This window comes from Erythrolamprus reginae, chromosome 4 (genome assembly GCF_031021105.1).
Source record: "Erythrolamprus reginae isolate rEryReg1 chromosome 4, rEryReg1.hap1, whole genome shotgun sequence".
Lineage (NCBI taxonomy): Eukaryota > Metazoa > Chordata > Lepidosauria > Squamata > Dipsadidae > Erythrolamprus > Erythrolamprus reginae.
The window spans coordinates 25625582-25644143 of record NC_091953.1 but is presented as its reverse complement, the minus strand read 5'-3'; the positions used below and the strand labels follow the sequence as shown (position 1 = coordinate 25644143).

The window sequence follows — 18562 nt, the reverse complement described above, 5'->3', positions numbered from 1 at the left end:
GACTTTAAAAACTGTCTTAGTACATTCAAGGAAGCACCATAACATACAGCTTCTTATATACTATATAGCCTATTATAGGCTTGAACCAATACTGTAGTGACTAGCTAATTCTAGCAATAACCATTCTACAAAGGATTCTAACATACTATTACCATTCATTCACTATAGTTCCTCCAAATTAATTTGGCTACTTCAGATTTCAAATCATTCTTTTTATTAACATTTCACAATTTGCTTAGGGTTTTTTATTTTGCTATATTATTTAGAAAAATATAATTTTTTAAAAAAAATTAAAAACCCACACCTTCAGCAATGTAAATGTAATTAAAATGTTGGTGCCACTTTAGCTTGTATTTAATATTTTAAAGTGAATCTCTTACTAGAGGGTTTTTTTATATATGAGATTTTTACACACACACACACAACTGAAGGTTCTCTATTTCCAGTTCAGGCAAGCATCAAATTTTATCATATAAGGATCTTTATTAATCACTTAACAGTTCAAAAAATTTTGTTGTTACCAGCTGTTCAAGTTCTATTTTGGACAAATCCTCTCATTACAGAGAACAAATCAAATTCTTTAAAAGCTAGCTATCCTTAAAATACAAATGTCTTCTAGGCAAATGTGTAATATCTTGTAGGCAAACCTGAGGCATCAAGTAGCCCTGTATCTAAAAATTACTTTACTCTCCTTGTTTAATTCTGCTTATTTAGGAGCATAATGAAAATACAGAAATAGTTTACATTCACTTTGATGACATCTAGTTCCTAACATCTGTTCCAATTGGCAACAGCTCTTAAAATTTTCACTAAGATACCTTATCCCTTGCCACCCGAGCTCTGCCATTGAGCTATAGCTTCTTCCCATCTGTTCTAGGGGATAAGAACTGTACAAAAATTATAGCCTATGCAAAAAGATAAAAGGCTACTTTGGGAGAAAGCTATAATAACTGTTTGCCATGATAACAATGGCCTGCCATGCCAAGAATTAACCTCAAAGCTAAAATAATTTATCATATCTGAGTGTATGTAATATCTCCTTCATATAAAATATGAAGAAAAGAAGAGATAATTTAAATATGAAGAAGGGACATTTAATAGCAATTAAGTACTGAAAATAACAGTAAATATTTTTTTGCTGACACGTATCTTCATAATTGAAGCTAAATCTTACCATTCCAGTTAGAGGTGCTGGGGTTGTGTCCGTATAGAAATAAGTTGTTCCGCCCACAGTTTCTTTCTGAATCACTTGCCCAGTTGTGGGGGGCTGTGAGACAGCATTAGTAACTGGTGTAGAGGCACTAGTAGGCACCATATAATTTGCTGGGTTTGGAGTGTGGCTTCTTCGTCTAGGAGCAGGAGATGTATGAGGCGTGATTTTAGGAGAATGAAGGGGTGAAGATCCTGCTGACAGTGACATTCCTTGTGCAAATAAAAAGAGACAAAAGATTTGCTGATAAATCAGCATGAACACTTAAGATTGAAAAATTACAAATTCTCTTACAGATCAGAAAAAAAGAATTTTGGAAAAAAGATGTTTGCAAAAGTTCCCAACCTCAGCATATATTCAGTCTTCAAATAAAATTGTTAACAGATATCATATAGGTTGATTGACACAACCTTAAGGTTGCATACTGAAATCAATGCTTCAGCCTCATAATAAATCTAGTGATCTGCAAAACTCGGCAATTTAGGAACATTCCAATTATTTTCTCTTCCCTCTATATTAAATCAAGATACAGTTTTCATTATTTGTTAGATTTACACTCCACTATTTCTTTAGGTTCACACACAGTGCTGTTTCTTCCCATTTTATTCTTGGACTCAAAGCCAGCAACTGGCCATTTGTAAGCTTGTCTACTATTGCTTTAACTTGGATCTCTAACATTGTAACTAATCCCTTTAAAGGATATTGTTTTAAAATAAATTCCTTTCCAAGTACCAACATTTATTTATTCATCTAGTTTCTATATTTTTTTATCCAGTGTTTATTACTTTATACTAACTCAAGGCATTGAACATACATAATTATTATTTATTAAACACCTTTATATGACTACCCAACTAATGTACAATGATTCCAGGCAGCTTACAACAAATTCTAGAACATAAAAATCTATCCATCCATGCATGCGTCCATCTTTCCATCCATCTTCTTCCTATTTTCTCTTTGTGAAATATGAGGTGTTGGACTGAAAAAGCATGGTTGGCTCAAAATCACCCAGCTGGCATACTGAAACCAACTTTCAAAAAACTGAATTTATCTACAGTATAGATGTCTACATAGAACAACTACACAGGAATCTTATAAGCCAGATCTACTTTCAAGAGGTCTTAGCCCAGCAGATATCATGTGCCATAGGTTATTCGAAGTCTAATATTATCAAAAGAAAAGACGTCTAATTAGATTCTATAGTTTTTGTAGTCAAAAGTGTTTAAGTCTAGAAGCAAAAAAAATTGGTTGAGTATAATTTATTTTCAAGCTATTCTAACTTTAATATGAAAATCGGGAACAGTGATGAGCATTTACTGTCAAAAATAAAACAATATAAACTTCAATGATTTTGTAATCAAGCATCCCAGAATCCTGACTTTTAATTGTTTTGCCCATGTATTATTTTGCAACAAAATCTACATTTTTGAACAGATTGTGGCCCCGACACCCGACGACTACTTTAGGAAAAATTAGTAACTTCTTAACTTTAAGAAGTTAACTTGCTAATGCCAAATAATGACAAGAAACCGTTAAGAATTCCTCTTATAACAAAGTGATTTGTATAAGGTTGCAAATTTAAAACTACATGATTACAATTTGCATAGTTAGATTTATTATGTCAATCAATTCCTAAGGTACAAGAAGATAAATTAGTTACTACTACTTAGAAACTTACATGTGCTATATTTTAATTTTAAAACAGTAAACAAATTATTCAAAACTTACCTGGCGCTAGCCCAGGATTTGCAGGATTTCCCATGGAAGGATGCGAGAACAAGGCTTGAGAGAAGGCAGAGATATTTGAGTGTGACATATTACCAAGTCGGGAGTTTGATCCTCCTTTAGGAATAAACTCACTTGCAGTGGGGTTTGGCGTCTGTTTAAAAATCAGGATATATTATATGTTAAATGTGAAGACATGTTTGTTACCAAAAAAATTGGTGGAATTAAACCCCAAAAATCTAATATTTCAAACTTCAGCAGACAATTAAGAATTAATATCAGGGTCCGAAGATTAAAATTACTCCCTTTTTACTGTAATTGTTTTGGGAACATAACTTTTTAAAACTGTGCTGACATGACAAAGAAAAGAGGGAGAGAGAAAAAAAAAGAAAACATTCAATTAAGATGGGCATTTTCATCCTAACTGGATCTAAATACTCTTTTACCATAAGAAATACAGAACTCCATATAATTCTATAATTAAAGATCTGGAAATATGCACATGGATCAATTATATTTCAGCAACTATCAGTTTTATCATTATGCTGATGGTAGCCTGTTCATATAAAGAGATGATATTTTAAAGAACTAGACTGTAGAATTATTTCAAAAGCTTATTTTAGTTAGTTATTATAATCTGACGTATGGTCAAAGATCAATTATCAATTACACTTTATACATGATCTAAAGGAAAAAAAGAGACACTAAAGCTTAAAACAGCATAAAATATAACAGCCTTAAAATAACAGAGTATAGCAATCAATATTTATATAAATTAAATAACAAAGAAGCAATTATTATTCACCCCACATCATTCGCTGTAAATGCTAGTTTGAATCTTGATGTAGATATATAATTCAGTACCAAAGGCTGGACAAATTAGAATAGCTCAACAAAACATTCTTTAGATAGCATATTCAGAATGAGGTTATGAGTTTCTTGGCTAAAATACTATATTTAATACCATAATACAACTATTATCATACTTAAATGGATAAAATTATATTCGTATTAAAGTGTATTAACATATAGCAGAATATTAAATATTTATCTTTTTTATTTGCCTTTTTAAATTCAATTTCAATAAAAGAGATTTCCCCTGCTTTTTTGGGTGGGTGGGTGGTGGGAATTGTGTATTTCAGGCTATTATCTAATTATAGTAAAACCTCAGTGTTTTGACCTTTCACTCAGCAGACTTCAGATGCAATGGACAAAATTTATTTTGGACTTTGCCTACAAAAAAAAGTATGAATTTTGTTATTTTATATCTCTTGTGTAATAATGCAATTTTGCAAATGACATAAATTTGCACAAGTTATGTAAAAGCCTCAAATATGAAACTATGAAAATGATATTCAATGTATGTAAAGAAAATTCAAGTGGAAAGTAATATAAATTACATAAAGAATGTAAATTTGGATTTGATACTCTTTCCTCTCCAAATGAACCATTAAGTGTAGATTTTCCGGTAAAGATTTCTTAAGACATTTTAATTTATTATATATTAATAAACACTCCTGTTTGTCTATTTGTAACATTCAACTGGGCATAACTGGGCATCGTACAATAACAATTTTTGAATCAATGTACCTCGAGTGTCAAAAATCTGGACCCCATTACTCCCTTAGGATAGGCAATGTTGTTTCACTGTTGACGTATTGCCACGGTCAGTGATCATCATTTCTACTGAAAACCTGCCAGCTTTCTCCCAGGAAAGTCAGTGGGGAAGCCAGAAGTCACACCTGCTCCAACAGCATTTTTGCCCATCCTTGCTCATTCTATTTATCAGTTTCGGTAAAGAAATAGGTCTGATGAACCAACAGGTCATGGGTTGTATAATTGTTATTACGGTGTTTCCTCGATTTTCGCGGGTTCGAACTTTGCGAAAAGTCTATACCACGGTTTTTCAAAAATATTAATTAAAAAATACTTCGTGGGTTTTTTCCCTATACCACGGTTTTTCCCACCCGATGACGTCATATGTCATCACCAAACTTTCGTCTGCCTTTAATAAATTTTTTTAAAATAAACTTTAATAAATAAACATGGTGAGTAATAATCGGAATGGTTGCTAAGGGAATGGAAAATTGCAATTTAGGGGTTTAAAGTGTTATGGGAAGGCTTGTGATACTGTTCATAGCCAAAAATAGTGTACAGTGTTCCCTCGATTTTCGCAGGGGATGCGTTCCGAGACCGCCCGCGAAAATCGAATTTCTGCGAAGTAGGGATGCGGAAGTAAATACACTATTTTTGGCTATGAACAGTGTCACAAGCCTTCCCTTAACACTTTAAACCCCTAAATTACAATTTCCCATTCCCTTAGCAACCATTTAGATAATTACTCACCATGTTTATTTATTAAAATTTCTTTTAAAAAATATTTATTAAAGGCGGACGAAATTTGGCGATGACTTATGACGTCATCGGGCAGGAAAAAGCGTGGTATAGGGGGGAAAACCGCAAATTATTTTTTAATTAATATTTTTGAAAAACCGTGGTATAGCCGTTTCGCGAAGTTCGAACCCGCGAAAATCGAGGGAACACTGTATTTACTTCTGCATCTATACTTCGTGGAAATTCGACTTTCGCGGGCGGTCTCGGAAAGCATCCCCCGCGAAAAGCGAGGGAACACTGTACTATTAAAAACTGTACATGATACATGCATAAAAGTTAAATAGGCAGGGCAACAGTATACAACCTTGCTGGACTTCTTTCCCAATTTTGAACCAATCAGTGGTTTACACTGTTGCTCCTTGATCTGCATATAGGTTTCTCAAGAGACAAATAAGATGGTTTGGTACTCCCATCTCTTTAAGAACTTGCCACAAATTGTTGTGATCCACACAATTAGCATAGTCAGTGAAGCAGAAGTAGAGGCTTTTCTGGAACTCCCTAGGCTTTCTCCATGATCCAGTGTATGTTGGCAATTTGATCTCTGGTTCCTCTGCCTCTTCAAAATCCTGCCTGTACTTCTGGTAGTTCTCGATTCACATCTTGCTGGAGCCTAACCTGTAGGTTTTTGAGCATAACTTTGCTAGTATGTTGCGGTAGTTGTAACATTCTTTGGCATTGCCCTTCTTTGGAATTGGAAGGTAAACTGACCTTTTCAATCCTGCGGTCACCATTGAGTTTTCCAATGTTTAAAAAAATCCTGTCACATCTCAAATGTTATAGCATTTATCGTGCCATAATCTACAAGACACAGTATTTATTGCAACAGTTATTTATACCACTTTTTGAGCATTACAGAGTCACTTTATTGGTGAGATGGGCAGCAAATAATTTGAATCAATTAGTTAATTAATTAAACTTTTACAAGATTAATAGTCTATATCTTTACATGCATTATTCACCTTTATAGATATGTTGTCTTTGCATCTTTTCCTAAATAAACACAGCATTTTTACAGAAATCTTATCCAAATCCAGTATTTTTCATTCCTAACATTTTGACACAACGAGATGACACAATACAATTTTCCCTATCAAGAAACTGTAAACCATCGTATTTAGTTTTAATGAAGTACCATGACATAAGCAATTGTTATTTTCAAATACAACAAATCTTGGGAACAATTACAAATCTTGTACAAATATGTGAAAAGTAAAAGGGAAAATGGATAAAAATCTACTTTTTAAATGCAGTATTGAAAACAGCTCAAATATGAAACATGGAAAATATGACAAATATGATAGTAATACACAAACAGAATCAAGACCCAACTTATATCTCATTTATAAAATTTTCCTGACGTTATGAACAAAATATTAAGCATAATATAGTCCTGATGAGAATATATTAAGAGAAAGCGGGTTGATTAAAGTTATTCACATAATGATTTCACATCTCAGATCTACTTTTTCAGAATAGTTAGGGCACAAGTGTATTGTAGTAACGAAAAAAGAGCTTTTCATATTTTAATTCTCTTATGACTTGTAGAACTGTACTTTTCTTTCTTCTTTATATATTAAATTAGTTGCAGTTTAGTTGCCACCCTTATCTATCATTAAAAAAAAATCAAAAGAATAAGAAATTGAATGGCACACTTTCATAAAAATGGGATGAGAAGAGATAGCTTATTTTCCAGTGCCATAAATTTTCAATCTGCATAATATGCACTGTAGACCTTAAGTCTCTGATACACTTACCCTGCAGATCCACTACAGACCAGACATTTATAGTTATGAATCTTTAAAAGGTTAGTGCTGTCCCACCTGGAAATCATCACAGATCCACTGCGAGACACCTTACCATTTGCCTACTGCACAAATAGATCAGTAGGTGATGCTGTTGTCATGGCACTGCACTACATCTTACAATATCTTGAATCCCAAAAGACTTGTGCAAAGGTCCTGTTTGTAGCCTTCAGCTCAGCACTCAGAACCACCAGTCCAGAAACTCTTCACTCTAAACTGACTCACAACTATGCCTAGCTTTCTGACAGATAGAAAGCACCAGCTGAAGCAAGGTAAAATCAGCTTGAATACCTGTTCAATTAGCACAAGGTCCCACCAGAGCTGTATGCTCTCTCCATTACACTTTTCCATCTATCCCAATGAGTGCATCTCTAAGGATTCCTCTATTAAAAGTACTGAAGTTTTCAGATGGTTTCAACAGGCATTGGTCTCATTGAGACAGTAATGAGTCTGCATCATTCAAGATGGAAGATTGAACAATTTGCCCCTGTGCTGCAGGCAGAACAAACTAGAGCTGAACACACTTAAAACTGTAGAGTTGAAAGTGGATTTTAGAATGAGCCTTCCTATTCCAGTACCTCTTGCTGTATTAGACAACATAGTGCCAATAGTAGAGACCTTAAAATTTCTGGGTTCTATAATCATCCAGGATTTGAAATGTATGATTTGAAAACATTAGAACCATCATTAAAAAGGCACAACAAACTATTATTATTATTATTATTATTATTATTATTATTATTATTATTATTATTATTATTTATTAGACTTTTATGCCGCCCCTCTTCGTAGACTTGGAGCGGCTCACAACAATGTTCGTCCTGTGTCAATTCATAAAGTTCATACTGCCTGTTCAGCCGGGCTCTATGGTATGAGCCTCCCAAAAATTCAAGGGTAAAAAATTCAGACACACATACACTTGAAAATTCAAAAACAATGTTTTTTATCACAAAATTCAAAAGAAACAAAGCACTCTTTTTGTATTGCAAAGAGAGCTTTTGCCAAAACAAACATGTGGGCTGTAAAAACCCCTTAAACAGTCCTTAAGTACTTAGCTAGCAGCTGTGAAGAAACGTCACAGCCCTCCTTCTTCCACGAGTTGAAACACACACGCTTTGCTGTGCCTTGGTTTCCAAGTCTTGAAAAATCAACAGAGTCCTGAAACAGCAAGTCACGGTCCAAACCAGTACGATCGGATAATCTTCACACTGCGAGGCCAGCACGCTGCCAATTTAACAGCAGCCCTAATTACTTGAACCCCACCCAACCACAGGTGGACTCAATTATCTCCTATAATACTTTTGAAGTTGTCCACTCCTATGTATAGCTCTACGCATGCGTGTGTCTATCATTATCTCCTCAGCCGAATCTAAGGAAGATAAGGATGATTGACTTCTTCCTGGGCTGTCTTCCAAGCCCCCCTCCTCCATCTCACCTTCACTTCCTTCTGCAGAGGACAATTCACCATCTGACTCTGTCGGCAGCAAAACAGGCCTATGACATGTTGATGTTTCCCCCACCTCCACCTCCTCAGTCCTTGAGGCAGGAGCTGGGCCAGAGCTAACCACAACACTGCCCAAGGAGCTGTTAATACAGTTCTACAGTTAACACACAGGAGTTATTGAGTCTTTCACTTGTATTTCTATAACTGTCTGGTTTAGGACACGGCACAGACTTCAATGTATAGTTAGGACTGCAGGGAAAAAAACAATTGCAACCATCCTGTCTTCCATTAAGGACCTATACACTACACAATCCAGAAAGAGGATGAGAAAATATCTACATATCCCTCACATCCGGGGCATAAACTGTTTCAACTTCTCCCCTCAGGATGCCACTATAGTTCATTGCATGCCAAAACAACTAGACAGAGAGACATTTTTTCCCTCATGCCGTCATTCGCTAATCACCTAATTACCACAATACTGTCTTATGTTTATTTACCCATGTAGTAAGGTTGTTTTACTATTATCCTTCTCATCTTTTCGACTACATTTTCCTATTAGTATCCTATAATTGTAACACTTCGTTGTTTGTATGTACACTGAGAGCTTATACACAGGAGACAAACTCCTTGTGTGTCCAAGAATGCCAATAAAGCATTCTTAAATATTCTAAACTTGCAGAGGGGAGGATTATATACATCCAGTCGCTAACATCCTTCCTTAGAAACATAGAAGACTGACGGCAGAAAAAGACTTCATGGTCCATCTAGTCTGCCCTTATACTATTTTATCTTACAATGGATATATGTTTATCCCAGGCATGTTTAAATTCAGTTACTGTGGATTTACCAACCACGTCTGCTGGAAGTTTGTTCCAAGGATCTACTACTCTTTCAGTAAAATAATATTTTCTCACGTTGCTTTTGATCTTTCCCCCAACTAACTTCAGATTGTGTCCCCTTGTTCTTGTGTTCACTTTCCTATTAAAAACACTTCCTTCCTGAACCTTATTTAACCCTTTTTAATCCTTAAAATGCCTCTGGATGTGTAAAATTAGCATGTCTTTGTGTAACGTTAAAATTCATCTGGCTAACTGAAAACATTTTTCTTTCATATAAATCAAAGCTCCTTCCTGTGCTGGTATGGTTGCCTCCTCCTCATGTCCATTGTGATCCCCATCTGCAATACTAATTGAGTAATATTTGCATGCTATATATTTTTGTTATTCCAGCAAAACCTATTCCTCCTTTGCATGTTACAGATTTTATTTTACAATACAGAACATTCATCCCACTACTTTTTAAAACAACTTTTAATTATACACGAAATATAGGATAATTTTTCTCTATACATTTTTGAATTCTTTTTTCAGATGGAATACTATATAACACAGTGAGTATACATGATTCTTTGAGTGAAAAAAGGGGAGCTCTTGAAGGAAACTGGATTTTCTATTATGCCCTTATGTGAACTGAAGCTGGATTTTAGCATTTTTTTTAAAAAATTGCAACTATTTTACATTGCTTATGCTGTTGTATTAAAATTATATTCAATAGTTTTACAATTTCAGTTTGAACTATATTGAAATACCTCAACTGATCAATAAGCTAATTCTTAATAATTAATACTAAAATAATTACATTGGTTATCAGTTGATTAATTCCTTTAAACATTGTTCTCTCTCTTTCAATTGTAATGACAGAAAGAGAACATAACGGTGTTTTAAAAAAAGATTGTGGGCCTTTTTTAAAAAAAATTCCTATGGTCCAGAAACCAAAGGCACTATTTTAGCAAACCATTTAAGCATTTGTTAAGCGAAAGATCAGGGGGTCACAACCTGGTTTCTTTTCAAATAGTTTTATGCCCTCTAACTCAGGGGTCTCCAACCTTAGCAACTTTTAAGAATTGTGAACTTCAACTCCCAGAATTCCTCAGCCAGCATGGTTGAATGAGGAATTCTAGGAGTCGAAGTCCACAATTCTTAAAAGTTTCTAAGGTTCAAGATCTCTCCTCTAACAAGCATATGTAGTGGATGGAATTTGTTGAAATTAGACCCTGAAATTCATAAAGGGCAGTTTCATCACCGGCTCAAGGTTGACTCAGCCTTCCATCCTTCCGAGGTGGGTAAAATGAGGACCCGGATTGTGGGGGCAACAGGCTGGCTCTGTTCAAAAGCGCTATTGCTAACATGTTGTAAGCCGCCCTGAGTCTAAGCAGAAGGGCGGCATAAAAATTGAATAAATAAATATAGCCTTTTGAGCATCTTCCGCAAAGGTGATAAACAGAAATGTTAACATTTAATTTCTCTAAAACAAATACATCACAGTTTGGTTATTGCATTTTTTCCACCTTCTAATAAAGCAATGAATGAAACAGTATTATAATACTGAAATACAGCATTGCAAGCCCCATCCATGTATAAAAAAAGATAACGGGACTGCCTGACGGGGGGGGGGGGAAGCATAACCTTCTGTGGACTAAACGTCTATGGAGATTCTCACTCATCTTAGTAATGACTTTCTCCAAAAGGCAACTGGACTTTGTTTTTGTTTTTCCTTTGAAAATGTTTGTTTCTCAACCTTTAGTTCTCTGGAGAAGAAATGGAAAAAAAAATATTTTTCCCCCTGTAAAATCATTTTAGGTCTTATAGCAACTAGTCCTTGCACATGCAAAATAGATTCTTTGGACTGAGATCTGTATCAGAAAAGTAAGAAATGTGATAAGAGAGATAGAAAGCCATTCTTGCTTGCTGAATAACAAAGTTCTAGTCCTGTTAACATTTACAAACCAAAATTATATATAGCATTACCTACTGAATACAGGCTCCACTTCTTGAACTGAAAGGAGAGTGTATGTAGGTCAAGTCATTAAGCAATAATAACAACAATAAAATTTCCCAAATCCTTATTAAGCAACAGTTTAAATTAAAGTTTCTTCTTGAACTATAAAAGAAGATGTAAGATCTGTCCAAAACCAAAGTACTATTTTGCCTTCCCCCAAGTGATAAGGGAATGGTGATATTGTTATGTGCTATAACAATAGAACATATATAATATGTGCTATTGTTATATGATTATTCTTATATGATGAACATAATATATTGTTATATTATAAAATATATGATAGTTTGTATCTTCCGAAACTAACCTATGAAATGTTCTACATTCAAGAGGACAAACCTGTCTACTCATCCGAAGAAATTATTGCAGTGAAAATAATTCAGAGTAATTTATTTAGTCACAGAGTTCGCAACTATTCTGACATTCTGCTATTCCCCCTTTTCTGTTTGAAACAAATATTGAAATATCAAATTAAAGCTAAGATTCTTAAGGCCTTTTCAAATACCTCAAAAATCTCCCTTTTTAAGATTGCAAAATAGTGGAACTGCTTTTTCTAAAACATTAACTTGTTAGTAGTACTTCTCCAGGCATAAAATGCACCCTTCTGCTATTTTAATTGCTACCTAAAATAATACTGCAAAAGTAATGCAGACTACTACCATTATTTACATGCTAATTTTAAAAAAATATTGTATTCATAGTTTGTGTAGCTATTAGAAGCAAATGCATATTTTTTGTTCTGCTGCAATAGCAATAGCACTGGGGCTTATAGACCACTTCACTGTACTTTACAGCACAGTGCTGCTCCCAACAATCTGGGTCCTCATTTTACAGATCTCAGAAAGGCTGAATCAACCTTGAGCCAGTCAGAATCGAACTCCTGAAGTAAGCAGTGAGTTAGCCTGCAGTATGATATTCTAGCCACTGCATCATGATTCTGCTTCTGCAGCAATAAAATACCTATTCTAGACCCTCGTGCATGAACATACAAATATGATATTATTATATTTTTTTTGTAACTGTTACCTTGGGAAAACTATGATCTTGAAAGACTGCTAAGAGCAGAATATCTCAAAGATTTTTTTCCTTTTATTAGCACTATTATTAGTGCAGTAAAAGTTACTGAAAGCAAAGCAGAAATGAAAAACCGACCAGCCTAGGAACTAAACTTTTTAGAGAAATCATACCAGTGCTGAATATTTGAGTTTTGCACATCCCTATAAATCTCTTATACTAAGACAAAACTGAAACAGGATATTAAATTTGAATAGTATTTGTTTCTCCATATTTGCGATTATGATGAAAAATATATTGGCATTTTGCATGATTTCTCTTTTCTAAAGCAGGGATCTCCATCCTTAGCAATTTTATGACTTGTGGACTTCAACTAACAAAGCTGGCGGAGAAATTCTAAGAGTTGAAGTCCACAAGTCTTAAAGTTGCCAAGGTTAGAGACCCCTGTTCAAAAGGCTTGATTTAAAAAATAATTTCAGACCATTATAATTTAGTAGCCATTGTATTAGTAGTTATGAAGTAGGTAATCTGTATAATTTACTGGGTTCTATTATAGTTTAGCTACTAATGATTGGAGACCAAAGGGTGGCAAAGAATATCCTATGTACCATGTTGCACCTACCAGGGATTCTGGCTTCTCTTCACTATAAGCCAGACAAGGACATCTAAAATAAACAGCATACTGTATTAACATTGTTTTATTAACATTCTTCCTAAATGATTATTTTCACTAGAATATCATCTAATCTTTTTAAAATGGCATGTAAGTTCTAGGAGTTTTTAAAATTATATTATTCTTATCATTCAAACTAAGAGACATTAGTTGAGACCTTAAGAAAGTCATTCGTATTTATTCATTTAAATGTGAAGGCTTTGATCAAATTCCAATCCCACTGCATGTACCTGACCTCAGCATCTTCCAAAAATAAGAGAGTACCCCAAATTAATTAAAGTGACTAGGAAAAAGTAATTATACCTGTAAATTGTTTTCTGTGACTCTGTTCCACCAAACCATATTGATGGGTACTCCTGTTTTACACCTGTCAGCCAAGCAGCCAATAGTGTTCTTTGATTTCCGTGCCTTTGATCCCACCGGAACTATCCTCTCTTCCAGCATCCCCAGTCGATACTTTCTTGGCTATGGAAAAGAAGGAAAAAAACCAGGGCACTCCCAATGTCCCTTAGATAGATATCTTTGGTTTGATTGGTGGAATAGGAAACAATTTGCAAGTAAAATTTCTAAGATGGTTTGCTTTCATATTAACTTCTATGACTTATAAAAAAAAGTTCACAGGGCAAGTATAAGCAAAAATTGAACAACCTGGAGCATAATCCACGTAAGTCTTATTAAAGCAAATATATTCTGGATGTATTATTTGCAAGGCCTAATTCAGTGGAGCTTCTTTTTCATAATATTCTTTCAAAATAAAATATTATTATTAGTAACACTACATGCTTTGCTTTTCATATTCTTTTAACCAGGATAATGATTTTTTAAAAAAATTATGAAATCCTGAAAGTTCCAGAATTGAAAATAGGCATTCAAATAAAACATCTTTACATTCTCTAACGATTTAAAGACATTTGAAATTTGAAAGCCCATGGATAAACTTTCTTTTAAAAGTACAAAATTGTCCATTTTGCAAACATAGCTTTAAATCAATTTTAAAATTCACATGTTATCTTATGATTTCTGCTTGCAGATAACATTCTGGTAAGCAAACATTTGTGAATTTGGAATCATACTTTTAAATATGCATATGCAATATCAAATAATGCTTTAGTTTTGAATTCCAATTTTTGTACAAAAATAATAAAATATAAAAACTAATCAAAAAGTAAAATGTCAATCATAAAATCATCATATTTTTAAAAAATTAGCCAAAATTAATAAAGCTTGAATTTTCAACTTCAACTAACATTCAGTTAGCCAATTTCAATCCTAAGCCATATAAACATTATTTTACAAAAATGTAGGGACAATCCAACAGAAAGAATAAAGAAATATATTTATAGCATACCTTTCTTTAGAACCAAATCTAGATGTTTGTGCAAATAAAATGGAGGTCTTCTGTTGAGTAATGCTAAGGCTTACACAGAATATAGTAACATAAAAGTAACTGAAGATGAGAACATGGAGAGCCTATTCTAAATGAAAAAATATTGCAAAATGGCACAATACAAAGCACTGGATGTAATTTCATGGTACCTCCTTAATCTTAACTCTGGCTCTCTATAATGTAATAGCATAAATTGCTAGAACATATTGCTAGAATAGAAATCAAAAGAAATCAGCAAAATAAAATGTAAAAATACTATAGAGAAGCCAGAGACAAAAATTCCACCACTATTAATAAAATTTTAAAAGTAATGGTTTATTAGTTTGAAAACAGATTTGGGTGCATTTCTTTCTTAATGGGCAAGTGTGAGTTCTCAAACAATTCTATTGCACAAGTAGACTCAATTAGTGAAGTTACCCAGAAGCTAAATCCTTGGTACCAGGAAAGAATTGTGAACTTCAAACTGACTATATCACCCACCCATTTAATACCCACAAACAATTACCGTATGACCCCAGAGAAATTCCGTATTCATCTAAACAAGGACCCAGGTGCTTTTTGATCATTTCTTGCTCACTGATGTAACTTTGGAGTGACTACTCATATTTGAAATATAGACAAGCCCTAAATAAATGATGCTTCTTTGTCTTTAAGTTTCTTCTGGATAACAAAAAGCTCAGGAAGACCTTCAGTTTATCCATGTCTTTATCGGCTTTACTCGGTAAAGCTATATACTGTACATTCATTCTATGGTTATTTAGAAAAAATAAATATTTTGGTGTTCAAATTCATTCAAGCATAAAGCAAAGGGATTAGAGCCCAAGGTTTTTTCCCTCTAAAAACCCTTCCTCCATTATTGTATATCTGTCCATGTATATGCACAGAGACTCATATACACAATATGCCTCCAAACATATTAATGCATAATGCAGGATATCAAATCCCATATGTATTTATTAAATTTGTCTCTGCAATAGCCTTGCAGTCAATACTGTATTCTGATTATAACAAAAGGGATATCATGGCTTTTGTGAATCCAAATTTTTACCCGCTATAGTTGGAAAATAGGCCGTGCATGAATAATTCATGATAAAGAATAAAAGTGGAAAATTTCCAATTCTCAAAATAAAGAATGGCAAAATACAAACCATCTTCCTATTTTGTACCCCATAACAGTGCATTCTCTATGATTTAAGTAATCATATTTAGTTACTTACATCACCCTCATGCATTATATATGGCAAAATTTAGTCTTATATTAAAAACTATAAACATATTAAAGAGTACTTAGCAATACCATACTAATCTTATTACAGAAATTAAGCATGTTGTGCCATTTTAGGCACACAAATTAGTGTAATTCTTATATCACAGACTTCATTTTAGAATATTAGGAAGAATTTCAGAAAATATATCACCATATTATTTATTGATATTGACTTCTTCCTCAACATGTGATACTGGAAAGTGAGCAGCAAGTATTTTTTTATTTAAAAAAGTATAACAAAAATTAAAACACATTATTAGCTTATATTTAAGACTTGTCAAATAAATATATAATAACTTCAATTGAAAGAAGAGAGTTTAAATCTTGCTGTTTATTAAAATAGGCATAAATTGCCCCTAACTTTAAAAACTACCATATTATATGAGATAAAATTTCACTTTATTTTATTAATTTGTGAGCATGTGAATAAGGTTCAAGTATAATACTGTACTTTGGATTATGTATAAAATTCAATTCAACTATCACAATGCATTAAAGCATAATAACGATAGCATCTGATTTAAAGGATATGCATTTTAAGTTAAGCTTTCCTATATGTAGAAGTTGAAAACTGTATTCATATTAAATTTGTAGATTCAATCTTACTTGTGGAAATATCTGCCTATGTTAAAGAAAACAAAAACATGTTCTTCAAGATTAGTTTTACTTAAAATATATTCTCAATCAGGCAGTCCTTGATGGAATTTCATTTAATATCATAAAGACAAGGATGTTTAAAATCCTGTGTTATAACTGAATGTCCTATACTATGTTTTTCCTAAAGCTAAAAATGGAGGAAGGTATAAAAATATAACCTTCCCATTTATTTTTTCTTTCAAAATTACATTCTAAAACACTCATTCACCAGTTTAAAAAGTTAGGTGTACCTTGAACAAGCAATTCCGTTTAGGAAAAAGAACAAAACTGAGTAACATAAATAGCTGTTCCTCACTTTTTCAAATTTGCAGTGTTTTTATTTAAAAAAGAATACAATCCATCAGAGCAAGCTAATATGAGAGCATAAGTGCTCTGGTTGCTTATTATTAAGATCTGAGAAAATTCTATTAGTAACTGTTGAATTATGTTTGTCTCTTCACAGCACAATCATTTGCCTAAATTATAACTGAAGGTTCAGAATGAACTAGAAATTCAATATCTGTTAGAATTCAGTAATCCAACTGATGTCCAGATTTATCCATATTTTAGTCATTTGCCAAACAGATTAGAGATACGTTAAAGTTGCAAATGGACAAGATACACTGATACTACATTTAAATATAATAAACACTGGAAATTTTTACAGAATATTTGTCGAAATAAATTTTGTAGAATAACAGAATGCTTGTTGTTAACCATGTTTTTTTTAGAGATCATCTGAAATTCATATATATATGTATTCTATGCTAGTGCAGACACGTATCTATTACAATTAACTTTTTTCCCCTTATAATAAAGGTGCTAAAGTGTATGTTTCTTGTTTTTGCTGGCTCTAAAAATGATATCAAAATTATGGAAAGAGAATAATAAAACAGAGACAGAGAAAGAGGCAAATAATAAATGAAATTTTGGATGGTCTGAATATGAAATCCACATTTTGCCGAGTTTTGGGATTTGTGAAAGTGACTGGCTAAGAAGAAATAATAAAATGAATTATTATTAGTCTTTGTAACAGGATGTTTAGACCAGTGTTTCCCAACCTTGGCAACTTGAAGATATTTGGACTTCAACTCCCAGAATTCCCCAGCCAGCGAATGCTGGCTGGGGAATTCTGGGAGTTGAAGTCCAAATATCTTCAAGTTGCCAAAGTTGGGAAACACTGGTTTAGACAACGCAATAGCACTATTCTTGTTTTGGTCAATATTGTGTTAATTAATGAAACTGGAGAAACACACAAAGTTTGGATCTTATCCAAAGCCCACACATTCTGAAATCAGGATGATGATGGAATTTATTGAATCTGTAGGTAGAAAACAACTAATACTGAGGGCTTGAATATCATTATCATTGTGAAAAGTGGAAACACTGTAAAAAAAGTCCTTTAATATAGCATCTTAACACTGAAGGTCATTTATAATCATGCACTACACTGAAAGTGCCAAACTGCTGTTATGACCTTTGGCAAGTTGAGATTTTTTTAATTTAGCCACTCATTATTTTCATCTGTTGTAAATGAGATAGAAGTACTGAATCCTTGATTGTCAACTTATTACAAGGTTTGAGGACTGTTTGTTCCAAGAAGCAAAAATATTCTTTAGAAGGATCAAAAGCACACTTATCAGTTAGATATAGCAGCGCCAATTGTAAGTATTAAAACAGAAGATCCTACATCTGTTGACCTGATTGCTTGACTTCCAAAACTAACACTACATCTGCTCTAGATTTAAAAAAAAATATTCCCTGATGTCTGGCCCCATCTCTCTCAACTGTTAAGGTGCTAAAACCTATTTTATTTTAGTAGGCAATTGACCCATAGCAAAGATATGAATAGCTATTTAATTTATGACTATGTAAACATTTTAATGGTACATTCTATTCTTAAATACCAAGATTGAAATACTACATAAATGCTTTTTAAAAAAATATAACTGGAAATGCAAAGGGTCTGCGAGCCCTAATACTAAAAATCAAACAACCCCAAAATGGGATAAAAATTAAACACAAATTAATGATAGCAAAGTATGCAACCAACCTTAGAATTGACAATGAAGAAACCGAAGCAGTGGATAGCTTCAGCAGTGGATATAAACAACAAAAGAACAAGCAGTCAAAAAATGTGCCACAGACTAATACTTGGCAGAGCAA

At 33.3% G+C, this 18562-nt stretch overlaps 1 protein-coding gene across 4 annotated transcripts in view; it reads right to left on the bottom strand.

Moving 5' to 3' along the window:
* The window catches only part of PAN3 (poly(A) specific ribonuclease subunit PAN3), a 92612-nt gene that overhangs the window by 31354 nt on the left and 42696 nt on the right, over positions 1 to 18562 (bottom strand). For 2 of the 4 annotated variants that reach the window (XR_011558948.1, XM_070749868.1), the window contains exons 5-7: positions 13410 to 13571; positions 2942 to 3092; positions 1175 to 1422 (exon numbers count right to left, since the gene is read on the bottom strand). Coding sequence is in view for 2 of the 4 variants with exons in the window: in XM_070749868.1 (XP_070605969.1) it covers positions 1175 to 1422; positions 2942 to 3092; positions 13410 to 13571 (561 nt within the window). In the remaining 2 variants the exon portion in view is untranslated. The remainder of the gene's footprint in view (positions 1 to 1174; positions 1423 to 2941; positions 3093 to 13409; positions 13572 to 18562) is intronic. The other 2 variants (XR_011558949.1, XM_070749869.1) reach the window with 1 other exon arrangement.